The sequence below is a fragment of the Aethalodelphis obliquidens genome, unplaced genomic scaffold (assembly GCF_003676395.1).
Source record: "Aethalodelphis obliquidens isolate GAN/ISIS:26980383/991018 unplaced genomic scaffold, ASM367639v1 scaffold31, whole genome shotgun sequence".
Classification (NCBI taxonomy): domain Eukaryota; kingdom Metazoa; phylum Chordata; class Mammalia; order Artiodactyla; family Delphinidae; genus Aethalodelphis; species Aethalodelphis obliquidens.
Window position 1 is genome coordinate 9,146,708 of NW_020837975.1, and position 12,887 is coordinate 9,159,594.

A 12,887-nucleotide genomic window follows, 5' to 3' on the forward strand; every position below is an offset into this window, starting at 1 on the left:
TTGCTGCATAACAAACTACGCCAAAATGTAGAGACCAACTAGTTTATTATTTCTGACAGTTTTGTGGGTTGATTGGAATGCTGTTGGATGGTTTTTCTGTTGGTCTCACTTGGAGTTTGTCTTAGCTCAGGATGCCATAGCAAAATACCACAGACTAGGTGACTTAAACAGCAGAAGTGCATTTTCGCACAGCTCTGCAGACTGGACATCCAAGATCAAGGTGCTGGCAGGGTTGGTTTCTGGTGAGGCTCCCTTCCTGGCTTGTAGGTGGCCATCTTCTCACTATGTCCTCACACGACCTTTCCTCTGTTCACATGCTCTCTTGGTGTCCCTCCCTCTTCTTATAAGGACACCAGTCTTAGTGGATTAGGCTCTACCCTTCTATCTCAATTAGCTTAATTACTAAAGGCCCTATTTCCAAAATATAGTCACATTGGAGGTTAGGGCTTCAATGTATTGATCTGGGGACACAATTCAGTCCATAACAGGGTCTCTCAAGTGGCTGCAGTCAGATGTTGGCGGGGTGGGAATGCCCAAGATAGCTCATCTCCCAAGCCTGGTGCCTGGGCAGGGACAGCTGGAAAGCTGTCCTGAGCTGGGATGCAGGCACGGCTGGACCCCTGGCTCCCTCTCATTGTAGTCCCAGGGCCTCTCCTCTCCATGTGGCCTCTCCATCAGGGCAGCTAGACCTCCAGATGTGGTAGTTCGTGGCTCCCAACAGAGCACAAGTGGAAGCTTCCAGGCCTCTTACGACTTAGGCCCAGAACTGGCGCAGCCTCACTCTGCCCCATCCTCTCAGTTAAATCGATCCCAGCACCAGCCCAGATGAGCTGCAGGAGGGCATGAATCCTGGGAGGCATGTTTCACTGGGGCATCTTTGGATACTGCTCCCATCAGAGGAGACCAAAGCTCTCCTTCTCCTTCTCCTCCCAACTCCCCTGCAGGAGCCTGAGGAGAAGAGGATCGTCCAGGAGCTGCTGGAGACAGAGCAGGCCTATGTGGCACGCCTCCACCTGCTAGACCAGGCCAGTGGCCAGGACGCTCGCTCCTGAGCCCCAGCACCTGGATGTCCTCACCTCACCCCTGCTCTCCCTTCTGACCCACCTCACAAGAGCTGAGAGTTAGGACCTCGGGGTTTGATTCTAGGAAGCCTTAGTCTTTTTAACTCCATTGGCTGGAGTTCAGGCAGAAATCGGGATTTAGCTCGTTAGCCCCACTCCTGGTTCCACCGTTAGTGCCTGGGCTGGTCTCACAGGAGTGGAGAACACACCAGCCAGTCCTTCCAGGCCCCACACAGCATCCTCATCTGTCATTCCAACTCCCAACATCCTCACCATTGTTAGCCCTTCACACTTTCTTAAGGAGCCCTAAGGTGAGAGGGTTAAATCACTGAACATCAGCAGTGGGATCTTGAGCCTGGCGAAGTCCAAGACTTGACAGACATGAGATAGGCCCATTTCTGACACTCATCAGCTGCCAGCCTTTGGCCAAGTCCCTGTGTCTTTAGGCCTTGGTTTGCGCATCTGTGAAGTGGCTGGAATACAATCTTCCCTGCTTCTCTCTCTTCCCAGGGTTTTTGTGAGATTGATGGGAGATTAAGGAGGTGAAAGCATTCAGCAAGCTGGGGAGGGACCCCAAAGCCCCTGGGACTGTGCTTGTCTCCCCCTGGGCTGTGTTGGGGGTGGAGGTCCTTCTCTGCCACAGGCCCAGTGACCCAGCTGCGGCTGTAGGTGTTCTTCCAGGAGCTGCTGAAGGAGGCCCGCAGCAGCAAGGCCTTCCCCGAGGATGTGGTCAGGCTCATCTTCTCCAACACCGCCTCCATCTACCAGTTCCATGCACAGTTCTTCCTCCCAGAGCTGCAGCAGCGGCTGGACAACTGGTGAGGTCCAGCAGGAGCCCCTGAGGCCCCCTGACCACAGCCCTGGTCAGGTCCGGTTGCAGCCCCCAGGGAACTGGGTCTGGCCTATTATGCCCCTGCCCTTGCTGTGTGACCATGACTCTCCTCTTCTGGGCTTGCTCTGTCTGCACAGTGAGGGGCTTGGACGAGGCGTGTGTGTGTGTGTGTGTGTGTGCGTGTGTGTGTGTGTGTGTGTGTGTGTGTGTGTGTGTGTGTCCTGGAGAAGGGGATGGATCAGGTCCTCACTAGGCTGAGTGACTTAGGAGGCAGTGGAAATAACCAGCACTAACTGAGTGTTTCCTACTTGCCCTGCCTTGGGCTTTACACCTATTAACTCGCTTAATCTTCACATCAGCCTGCTGTGTGATGATGGCATCGTGGTTATGCAGGAACCCCTCTCTGTTTTCAGAGATGACTACTAAAGTATTTAGTGCTGAAATTAGTATCTTGCCAAAGAAATGCCATGATGTCTGGGATGTCCTTTAAAATTCTTTGTTAAAAAAGAATCTTAGTAATTGTTAAGTGCAGGGACAGATATATAGGGGTTCGTTATTATATTCTTTTTATTTTATGATTGCTTAAAATTTTTTGCAATAATTTTTTTTGAAAAAAACAACCCTGTGAGGTTGCCTACCATCATGCCCAGTTTTTTCAGATGGGAAAATTAAGGTATAGAGAGGCTAGGTGACTGGTCCAAGAACACACAGCTAGAGTAAGTGGTGCGGTTGGAAATCAGACTCAGGCGGGCCAGCTCCAGATGGTCAGTCCTTACCGCTCTGCTGTAACAGTTCCTGGGTCGAATGACCTTTTCTTACCTCTCTGAGCCTGGATTTCCTCTTCTCTAAGATGGGCCATTGACTGTCCCTCCTCCCGCACGCAAGGTTGTGAGAATTAAATGAGATGAGACATGCACGGAATCTTGGGCAGTGCTTGGCATGTAGCCCTTGTTATTGTTACATGAACAAGCATCAGGTGGTTATTGAACGCCTGTTGTGGGCCTGACACTGTACTGGGCCTTTGGGGGAATCCAATCCGTGGGAGAGAGCAGCGTCTGCCCTCAGGGGGCTCACAGTCTAAGGGGGAGTGAACCACACACATGTGTGAGGATGACACGCCCCCCTATACCTGCACCCAGAAGTGCCGCAGAAAGGCTGTGTTGGGGGGTGAGGGGAGCCTTACCTAACCTGACCCTGTCTGGAGTTAAGAGAAGAGGTCCCCAGACTGAGGGCAGTACCTGGTGCCCCTCCTGCAGGACGACCACCCCCCGCATTGGCGACGTGATCCAGAAGCTGGCCCCCTTCCTGAAGATGTACAGTGAGTATGTCAAGAACTTTGAGCGAGCCGCTGAGCTGCTGGCCACCTGGAGTGACAAGTCTCCACCCTTCCAGGAGGTTATCACCCGCATTCAGGTGAGGTTGGGGTGGGGGCGGGGCAGAGCTTGCACTGCCACCCCAGTGTGCAGTGGCTCAGGTTCCCCAGTGATTTGGACCACCTCCCTGGCTCAGTTGCTGCGCACTCCCCCGACCCTCAGGGGCAGCCTGACCTACCCCTTCCCCCCTCACCCCCACGCTCTCCCTCCCCCCTCCCTCCCCAAGAGCAGCGAGGCCTCGGGCAGCCTGACCCTGCAGCACCACATGCTGGAACCTGTGCAGAGAATCCCACGCTACGAGCTGCTGCTCAAGGAGTATGTCCAGAAGCTGCCAGCCCAGGCCCCAGACCTGGCTGATGCCCAGAGTGAGGACACCCCCAGGGAATCTAGGGGGTTGGGGAGGTTCGAGCCACTTCCATAATTTATGGAGCACCTGCTAAAATGGTTATGATGACCATCAGCCATCAACATTGACCACTGATACTTCGTAGACATTGTCTATAGTATCAGCCACTTTTTTATAGACATTAAGGCCCAGAGAGGTTAAGTGACTTGCTCAAGATCACACAGCCAAAAAGGAACAGAGCTGGGATTTGAAACCATGCCTTCACCCTCTGGATCTGGGGGGCATTGAAAGTCACAGAAGCCAATGGCCTAAGCCCTGTCTTTTGGTGGCTTCTAGTCTCTCCACTCTGGGTGGGAAATGGCCCCCATCATCCAAATACCTCATGTGCCAGGCTACAGGGGAAGGCTGCTCCTGGGGGTGCTCATGGCAGGCCCTGAGGCCACTTGATTAAGCCTCAAGGACCTCCTGCCTCAGCCACAAGCCCCGTATTTTCAGGGGGTAACTCTGGCCCTGCCCCCATTTCAGAAGCCCTTGACATGATCTTCTCAGCCGCTCAGCACTCCAACGCAGCCATCACTGAGATGGTGAGCATCCCAGCCCTCGGAATAGAAGCAGCAGGCATCCCCAGGGGCCCTGTCACCTCCTCCCTGCAGCTCTCAGCCTCCCCCAACCCACCCAGGTCTCTCTATCTCCTCATCCCCTGATCCTTCCTCACGACACCTGGCCCACCTCCCCCTCACACCCTGTCCCTGTCCACACAAGGCAAACCTTCCAGAAGCAGGCAGGCCCTGCCTGGCCTTGGCTGAAGGTACACCTCCTGTCCCCAGGAGCGGCTGCAGGAACTGTGGGAAGTATACCAGCGCCTGGGTCTGGAGGACGACCTAGTAGACCCCTCCAACACCCTGCTGCGCGAGGGCCCTGTCCTCAAGATCTCCTTCCGCCGCATTGGCCCCTTGGAGCGCTACCTTTTCTTGGTAGGGGGATGCTGGGGGGCCTGCCCCACACTGGGGAGGGAAGTCCACGGGCCCTCTGCCCCAGGTTCTGCCTGCCTGGCATCTACCCAGCTGGCACTGCAGGACGAACAGGGACGAGCCTGCTTCTCTATCCTTCTCTACTTTGGCACCCAGGTGACTTGGGACAAGTCACGTGCTACCTCCAGGCCTCAGGAATTTCTAACTGAGGGGGTTCCCAGACATGCCCTGGGAAGCAACAGAGTCAGAATTTGAACCCAGTCTGTCTGGCTCCAAAGCCTGTGGTATCAATCTATGCTCTAGAGAGTGTACAGCAGGAGGGAATTAGGTTGGCTGCTAGGAAGAACTGCCCTGGTTTGCACTGAAGAAGCCAGGGTGTCTCCTGGAAACTGGTCCCACCTGAAGGTTTTGGGGAGGGAGCTACAATCTCTCATAAGCCCCTGCCACCCTTGGCCCCTGTGAGAAAGGCCTCGTAGGTTTCTGAGGTCTGATGTGGTCCCTTGATGCCCACAGGTAGGGCAGTCCTTCAGTGACCTATCTGTTGGATTGGGGCTAGACAACCACTTCCTTATCACACCTGTGAGGTCCTGTGAGCTGGCCCAGCAGGTGGCGAGAGGGGAGGGAGACCCAGTGGGGCTCAGCCCACGCCCAGGGAAGCCTGCCTGATTGTCCTTCCTGCCCTTGCCACTGTGCACACACTCATGCTTGTGTCTCTTGCAGTTCAACAACATGCTGCTCTACTGTGTGCCCAGGGTCATCCAGGTGGGCGCCCAATTCCAGGTCAGGACCCGTATCGATGTGGCCAGCATGAAGGTAAGAGGCACCCCAACCACCTTCGGGCTTTACCCCAAGGGTGGGACCGAGTATGCGGAGTAGCAGGAGGGGCCAACCTGGGTCTCAGGTCCGGGGCAACATGAAGGTGGAAAAGCTTTGGGGTTAGATCTCTCCCACCTGGCCTCCCAGCCGTCCTGTCCAGGGCCCTTCCCAGCTCCCAGCTTTGCTCTGCTTTCCCTACCATCTACCCCAGTATTTTGAAAACTTTAATACATGCATGAATCCCCTGGGAGTCTTGTTAAAATGTGGGTTCTGATTCAGGAGGTCTGGAGAGGGGCCGGAGATTCTGCATTTCTAACCAGCTCCTGGGTGATGCCAGTACTGCAGCTCCCCAGGCCATACTTTGAGTAGGAAGGGTCTCCACTTTCAGCTCAGCTGCTGACTTGGGTGTGTCCCCATCCAGAGATGGCCACAAATGGGCGGAGACAGCACAGCAGTCCATAGTCGTGCCCATCGACTGGGCGGTCACTGTGGGTTGGGTTGGGCCCTAAATCATCCCACTGGATCCTCTTAACAGCCCTGTGATGTAGGGGCTGTTATTATCCCCTGCATTTTTTTGGTTTTTAAAAATCTTTAAAAAATAATAACTTTATTACCTAAAAATATAGATAATACACATTCCCAAATCAAACTATATCAAAAATATATGCAATATATATTGCATATATATACACCCCATCCCCTAGTTCCCCTTTCTGGAGGCAGCCTTTGCTTCTTGTGAGGCCTTCCAGAGGTAGTCTTTGCATACACAAACTAATAATATATTCATTATGGCTTCCTTACTTTTGTTTCACATAAACAGTGAGACTATTTTTCACATACCCTATTCTGCACTTGACTTTTTTAACTAAGTACTAATTCTAGAGGTGCTTGGAAGTCAGTTCATTAGGAGCTTCCTCATCCTTTTGCATAGCTGCGTAGCATCCCAGCATGTGGATGTACCGTAATTTGTTCAGCCAATCCTCTACTGACAGACATTTAGATTGTTCTCAGTTGTCAGTGTCTGCAAATGAGACTGCAGTGAATAACTGTGTACAGTATGCCTGTGTGTAAGTATATCTGTAGTTAATCCCACTTTTAAAAGGAAATAAAGTGGTACGTCCAGACAATGGAATATTATTCCGTGATAAAAAGAGATGAGCTATTAAGCCATGAAGAAACATGGAGGAAACTTAAATGCATATCACTAAGTGAAAGACGCCTATCTGAAAAGGCTACATATATACATACATACCATGTATAATACTATGTGATTCCAATGATATGACATTCTGGAAAAGGCAAAACTATGGAGACAGCAAGAGGATCAGTGGTTACCAGTAGTTGGGGGAAGAGAGGGATGAACGTGGAGGATTTTAAGGGCAGTAAAACTATTTTGTATGGTACTATAATGGTAGATAACAGTCATTACACATTTATCCAAACCCACAGAATTTACAACACCAAGAGTGAACCCTGATGTAAACTATGAACCTTGGGTAATAATGATGTGTCAGTGTAGATTCATTGATTCTAATAAATGTACCATTCTGGTGGGGGAATCGTATTAATGGAGGAGGCTGTGCATATGTGGGCTCAGGGAGTATATGGGAAATCTCTGTACCTTCCTCTTAATTATGCTGTGAACCTAAAACTGATCTTAAAAAAAAAAAGTCTTTTTTAAAAATAAAAAAAACCCAAGGCCCAGAAAGATTAAGTAACTTGCTTGGGGGTCACACAGCAAATCCTGGTTTGCATGATCAAACTCAGGTATAACAGAGTCCAGAGCCTCTGTACCTAACCAGCATACTATACAATCTACTACTAAGGCTTCAACCTGGAAAGATAAAGCATAGGGTGGAATTGAAGGCATAGGGGAGGAAATGGGAGGGGAAACTTCTTGACAGCCCCTCTGATCGCTCCTGAGTCCTGGTGGCTGGGGCTGGAAGAAGCAGAGGTCAGATCTGGCCTATCTTGGTACCCTTCCATCTCCCCCTTCCCTATCCCTATTGACTCCCCCTCCCCTCACCCATCTCCCAGGATCTGCAGCAGGAGAGAGCTGCAGGCAGAACTCGAACCAGGATACTTCCGCCTCTGGAGAACCCCTGAGCCTCTGAGAGCCCCCAGCAGGAGGGCCTTGCCCCTGCTGCTGACTGGGCTTGCCTGGCGTTTGGGGCTGAATCAAGGGCTTGGGGGTGGGGTGTAGCCTGCGGGTGATGAGGGCTGATGGAGGTACTTGGGCACCTTCTGGGGCTTCACAGCCCGTCCCCCATCTCGGCTGACTGAGTTCCTCTAGGAATGCAGCCCCCCCACCCTGCGTCATCCAGCTTTCCTAACTGAAGTGGCCAGAATGTCCCAGAGGCTAGGGTGCGTGCAAGCTTGTATGTCTGGGAGCCTTGGTGAGTGAGACTGAGAAAGGCAGGTTATGGAGAGTTAAAGACAGAGCAATGGAGACAGGCAGCCCTGTCTTAGGACTGGCAGAGACCCAGGCATAGAAAAAGAGAGGCAGAGATTGACAGATAGAAAAGCCAAGAAATGTGGAGACCACAACAGACTATCGTAAAGAGAAAATACATAGAAATGGGCCTGACAGTGTCAGATGCTCAGGGTATGTGCCGAGGGCTCCCAGGCCCAGTGTGTGCTGGGTTCCTGGCATCTCCAGTCCCAGTGAACATAGTCCCTACAGGGCATGTCTGGTGCTCTGGTGGCCGCACAGCGCCCACTCCTGGATGGCACGGGCCTGGCAGGAGCAGAGCTGTCCACCTACCCGCATTTATGCAGGAATCATTTCCTGAGTCTAAGGTTTGGAGGCGGGTCTGACCTTTGACCACCATGATGGCTCCCACTGGCCGTGACCCCCTGGCCTCCTTCTTCCTGAGTGTCAAGGAGGCCTAGTTCTCAGCAGCTGATTCGCCCCCCAGGGTCTGACTTGGTCCTATCGTTGTGCCATCCTGTACAGGGCCAGCCTGGGAAGAAGGAAGGGGTAAGGGTACATATGTACTCAGCGTCTCCATGGACAACTGTGCAGGTTGTGCACTGTGCAAGCACACCTCAACTAAGATGAGCACACCTCATCCACAGACAACAGCATAGATTGCATATTTACAGCTCTCACTGTCCGGCAGATGGCAGTCAAGTGTCTGGTTCAACAAACCAGATACTTGACTGAATGTTACGCCAGTTTGCCAACAGATGTCAGTAAAGTGTTTTGAGGAAGGGGTGTCTTTCTCTAATTAGCACAAAGGCACTGTGTGGGCTGGCAGGAGCCTGAACCGGCCAAGTCTGGTGGTTGAGCCTGGGTATTGCGGAGCTCGGGGAATTGTCCTCTAGAAACCTTCATCCTGCCCCTCTGCAGAGGTGGTCCCTCAGGTCAGGGACTCTTCCCACTTCCCCTTTTTCTATCAAAAGCATCATGTTTCTTCCTGGTCGTGGACTCCAGACCTTAGATTTCTCCCTTCTCTTCTCGCTCCCCTCTCCTTCACCCAATCAGGCATGGAGTCTTGCCAGATTCCAGATACTGTTCCCCAGGTAGAAACCTTTTCTCTCTCCAGGCAGGCGTGGACCACTCAGGGTATCCCTCCCTAACTGGCCTCTGGGCTGCTGGTTTGTCCTATTTTCCCAGCCCTTCGACCCTTATAAATAGCTGCTGGAGTGGCTTTCCCAAACACCTGTCTCCACATGAGCTTCTCCATTTATAAACCCTTAGAGCCTCCCCATTGTCAAGGGTATCAAGTGCAAATCACATCAGGCCCCTTCTAGAGGGAACGGACTGGTTCTGTGGGCCCAAGAGGTAGACTAGGCCTAACATGAGGAAGGATGTTCCCAGAGTCATGCTCTCTGAGGTGTGGTGGGCCGCCTGAAAGTGTGCCAAGGCCTGGTCACCTCGTGGCAGGGAGCCCGCAGAGGGGCCCACATGTCAGGTGGATTCAGTGACAACAAAGTTCCTCCATGCTAGGCCCTTGGGCTCTAGGTCTGTATCTTAGCTTCCCTTTGTGACGCTGTCTCCACATTGCCTGGGAGAAGTCTGTGCTTACTGGGCTCTGGGAGTGGGGTGGAAATAGATGTGCTTCTGCTTTACCCTTGGGGACCAAAAACCGTAATTTGAATCTTCATTATGCTCTTTAGATGCTGTGTTTCCTCAGGCAGGTCTCTTGCCCTCTCTGATCTTCATTTTCTCATCTCCCAAATGAGGGTGATAATATCTACCTGTCCAGACTGCTGTGAAGATTTTCTTTAACTTTTTATTCTGGACACTTTTAAGCTGAGAAAATGGTACAATGAACCCCCATATACTCATCACCTGGCTAAAACTGGTTTACTCAGCAATCCCCTTCTTAATCCCCTTTTCCAATGGATTATATAAGAGCAAATCTCAGACACATAATCATTTCACCTATAAATACTTCAGTATGTCTCTTTAAGAAATAAGAACTCTTTTTTTTGCCCTAAAAGTTGCCAACAGTACCATTCTTACATCTAACAAATTAATGATAATTAGTTAATAACATTAAGATCCCTTGGTTTTCCTTGACTGTCTCACAATTGTCTTCTCACAGCTGATCTGTTTGAATCATTTGTAATATGCTTCTTACGTCCCCTTTTATCCATTATACCTCCCTCTCCTAGTTTTTCTCTCATTTATTAGTTGAAGAAATCAGATCATTTCTCTGGTAGAGTTTCTCACAGTCTGGATTTTGCTGACCGCACCCCTGTGGTGTCATTCAGCATGTCCCTCGGTCCCACATAATTCTTGTAAACTGGTAGGTAACCATAGATTCAGCTGTGCCAGGGGACTGTAGCTGTTGACAGGTACTGCCTTCAGGGGCACATGATGGCCATTAAGCATTAGAATTGATTAGTGGGTTCAGCAGTTGTGCTGATTAAATGAGAACATGTGTGGGGTGCTCAGTGGCTGTTGCATAGTAAGTGCTCTGTGACGGGTGGCTTTCATAACGGACTCGGGACCTGTGGAGTTCTGGGACAAGGATGGTAAAAGACAGGAAGTGGGGCGGGGGTCTGTTGGATCCGTGAATTGGGTGATCAATTCCTTCATTCACTCTATGGGGTAAAAGGGTCTTGTTCTAGGCCGTACATCTGATCTTGAAAAAGCTGTGTCCCCAAACCCAATTTGTGACCCAGTTTCCATTTTGGGTGACTCCTTTGTCAGGAGCCGTCACCCCTACCTCACACTGGGCCAACTTATCTACTAAGGTTCCAGGAGCCCTAAGTCCCATTTGCTGTACAGGGTTAGGCCAGATTGCAGGCGCATTTGCCTGGCTTGATGGGATTAGGGAGCAGTTGAACAAGCTCCCTATCCTTGTCTCTAATTTGAATTGTCCTTGGGGCACAGTTCACCTACCTCCCTGCCACAGTACTTGGGGGGCGGGTGGGCGAGTCTGAGCAGTCTCTCCCTCCCATTCCGAGCAGGTGCGGGAGCTGACTGACGCTGAGTTCCCCCACTCCTTCCTGGTGTCCGGGAAGCAGCGCACCCTGGAGCTGCGGGCCCGGTAGGCAGGCAGGCTGAGGGCCGGGTGAGATGGGAAAACTGGGAGGGGCTGCTCTCCTCAACACCTGTGTTCACTTTCCAAGCAGGTCCCAGGAGGAAATGATCTCCTGGTTGCAGGTATCAGAATGCTCCAGGGCCCCTAGGATTCTGACCTCCCTACCCAGGCTGCGGGGGAGAGAGGGATGCTGTGTGTGTGTGTGTGTGTGTGTGTGTGTGTGTGTGTGTGTGTGTGTGCGCACACCCGCCTGCTTGCTCCCTGTTCTTCCTCAAAGTTGCTCTGTAGTAGTTGGAGTCAGACCTGGGTTCAAATCTTGCTGCCTCTCACTGCCTAGCTGGGTGGCCTGGGGCGAGTCACTTAATGTCTCTGAGCCTCAGTTTTCACATCTGTAATCTGGGGCTAATATTTTCTCCTCCCTTAAATCAGGCAATGTACACTTAGAATCTAACCCCTAGCACCCAGTAGGCTTTTAGCAATGTTTGTGGAATGTGTAGATGGATTCACAGATGAGCAAGCCCTTCCTGCCGCGCCCCAACCACCTCCCTGTGCTCTGCCTCTTGCCCCAGGCCTGCCAAGCGGCCATTGACCAAATCGAGAAGCGGAATGAAACCTTCAAAGCTGCGGTCCAGAGCCCTGAGGGAGACACCCAGGAGCAGGAGGTAAATGAAGGCTCTGTATCCCTCCTGGAGCCGCCAGCCTTACACAGGAATGATTCCCTCTCTTTGTTCTACCTAGGCCAGCTTGGAGGGCTGGAGAGTGTCACCCACCATGAATGATTTGAAGGGATCAGGGGAAGCTTACACACGCCAACATCACCCTACTCAGAAACTCAATGCCAAAGATTCCCCCATTAGCAAAAAATTCCTTTGGGAGGCTTTATGTGCAACTACCGCTAGGAAGGATTTTACATCTATATGTATAACTCGGGCTGTGGGGGTGGTGTGTGTGCAGGTTTGGGTTTTTCTTTTTTCTTTTTTTTTTGCTATCTTTCAAGAGTTCTTTATTTATCTCTATTAATTCATGCTCCAAGGGCAGGGACTGGTCCTCAGTTTGAAAGAATCAGAATTGACTATGTCAGCAAACAAAAGCAAATCAGTCTCTGAATCTTTTATAATGTGCAGTGAGTATGTCTGCCCTATGCTCTAGAGAGACAACATCTATTTTCAAGGCTGATAGCTATAGGAAGATGCTTGAAAAGACAGTCCAGAAAAAAGGAAACACAAGAGACCCTAGGAGAACTGTCTCCCAACATTTATCTTTTTTTTTTTTGGAATTTTAAAATTTAATTTTATTCATTTTTTATACAGCAGGTTCTTATTAATCTATTTTATACATATTAGTGTATACACGTCAATCCCAATCTCCTAATTCATCCCACCACCACTCCCCCACCCCCGCCACTTTCCCCCCTTGGTGTCCATATGTTTATTCTCTACATCTGTGTCTCTATTTCTGCCCTGCAAACCAGTTCATCTGTACCATTTTTCTAGGTTCCACATATATGCATTAATATACGATACTTGTTTTTCTCTTTCTGATTTACTTCACTCTGTATGACAGTCTCTAGATCCATCCACATCTCTACAAATGACCCAATTTCGTTCCTTTTTATGGCTGAGCACTATTCCATCGTATATATGTACCACATCTTCTTTATCCATTTGTCTGTCAGTGGACATTTAGGTTGCTTCCATGACCTGGCTATATTGTAAATAGTGCTGCAGTGAACATTGGGGTGCATGTGTCTTTTTGAATTATGGTTTTCTCTGGGTATATGCCCAGTAGTGGGATTGCTGGGTCATAAGATAGTTCTATTTTTAGTCTTCTAAGGAGCCTTCATACTGTTCTCCATAGTGGCTGTATCAATTTACATTCCCACCAACAGTGCAAGAGGGTTCCCTTTTCTCCACACCCTCTCCAACATTTGCTGTTTGCAGATTTTCTGATGATACCCACTCTAACTGATGTGAGGTGATACCTCATTGTA

At 50.6% G+C, this 12,887-nt stretch overlaps 1 protein-coding gene across 6 annotated transcripts in view; it reads left to right on the plus strand.

Moving 5' to 3' along the window:
- FGD2 (FYVE, RhoGEF and PH domain containing 2) overlaps positions 1–12,887 on the plus strand; it is a 51,893-nt gene that overhangs the window by 19,164 nt on the left and 19,842 nt on the right. For 3 of the 6 annotated variants that reach the window (XM_027127104.1, XM_027127105.1, XM_027127101.1), the window contains exons 4-13: positions 945–1,025; positions 1,731–1,879; positions 3,150–3,306; positions 3,493–3,631; positions 4,138–4,196; positions 4,440–4,586; positions 5,304–5,396; positions 10,824–10,903; positions 10,986–11,019; positions 11,467–11,559. In XM_027127104.1, coding sequence (XP_026982905.1) covers positions 945–1,025; positions 1,731–1,879; positions 3,150–3,306; positions 3,493–3,631; positions 4,138–4,196; positions 4,440–4,586; positions 5,304–5,396; positions 10,824–10,903; positions 10,986–11,019; positions 11,467–11,559 — 1,032 coding nt within the window. The remainder of the gene's footprint in view (positions 1–944; positions 1,026–1,730; positions 1,880–3,149; positions 3,307–3,492; positions 3,632–4,137; positions 4,197–4,439; positions 4,587–5,303; positions 5,397–10,823; positions 10,904–10,985; positions 11,020–11,466; positions 11,560–12,887) is intronic. The other 3 variants (XM_027127102.1, XM_027127103.1, XM_027127099.1) reach the window with 1 other exon arrangement.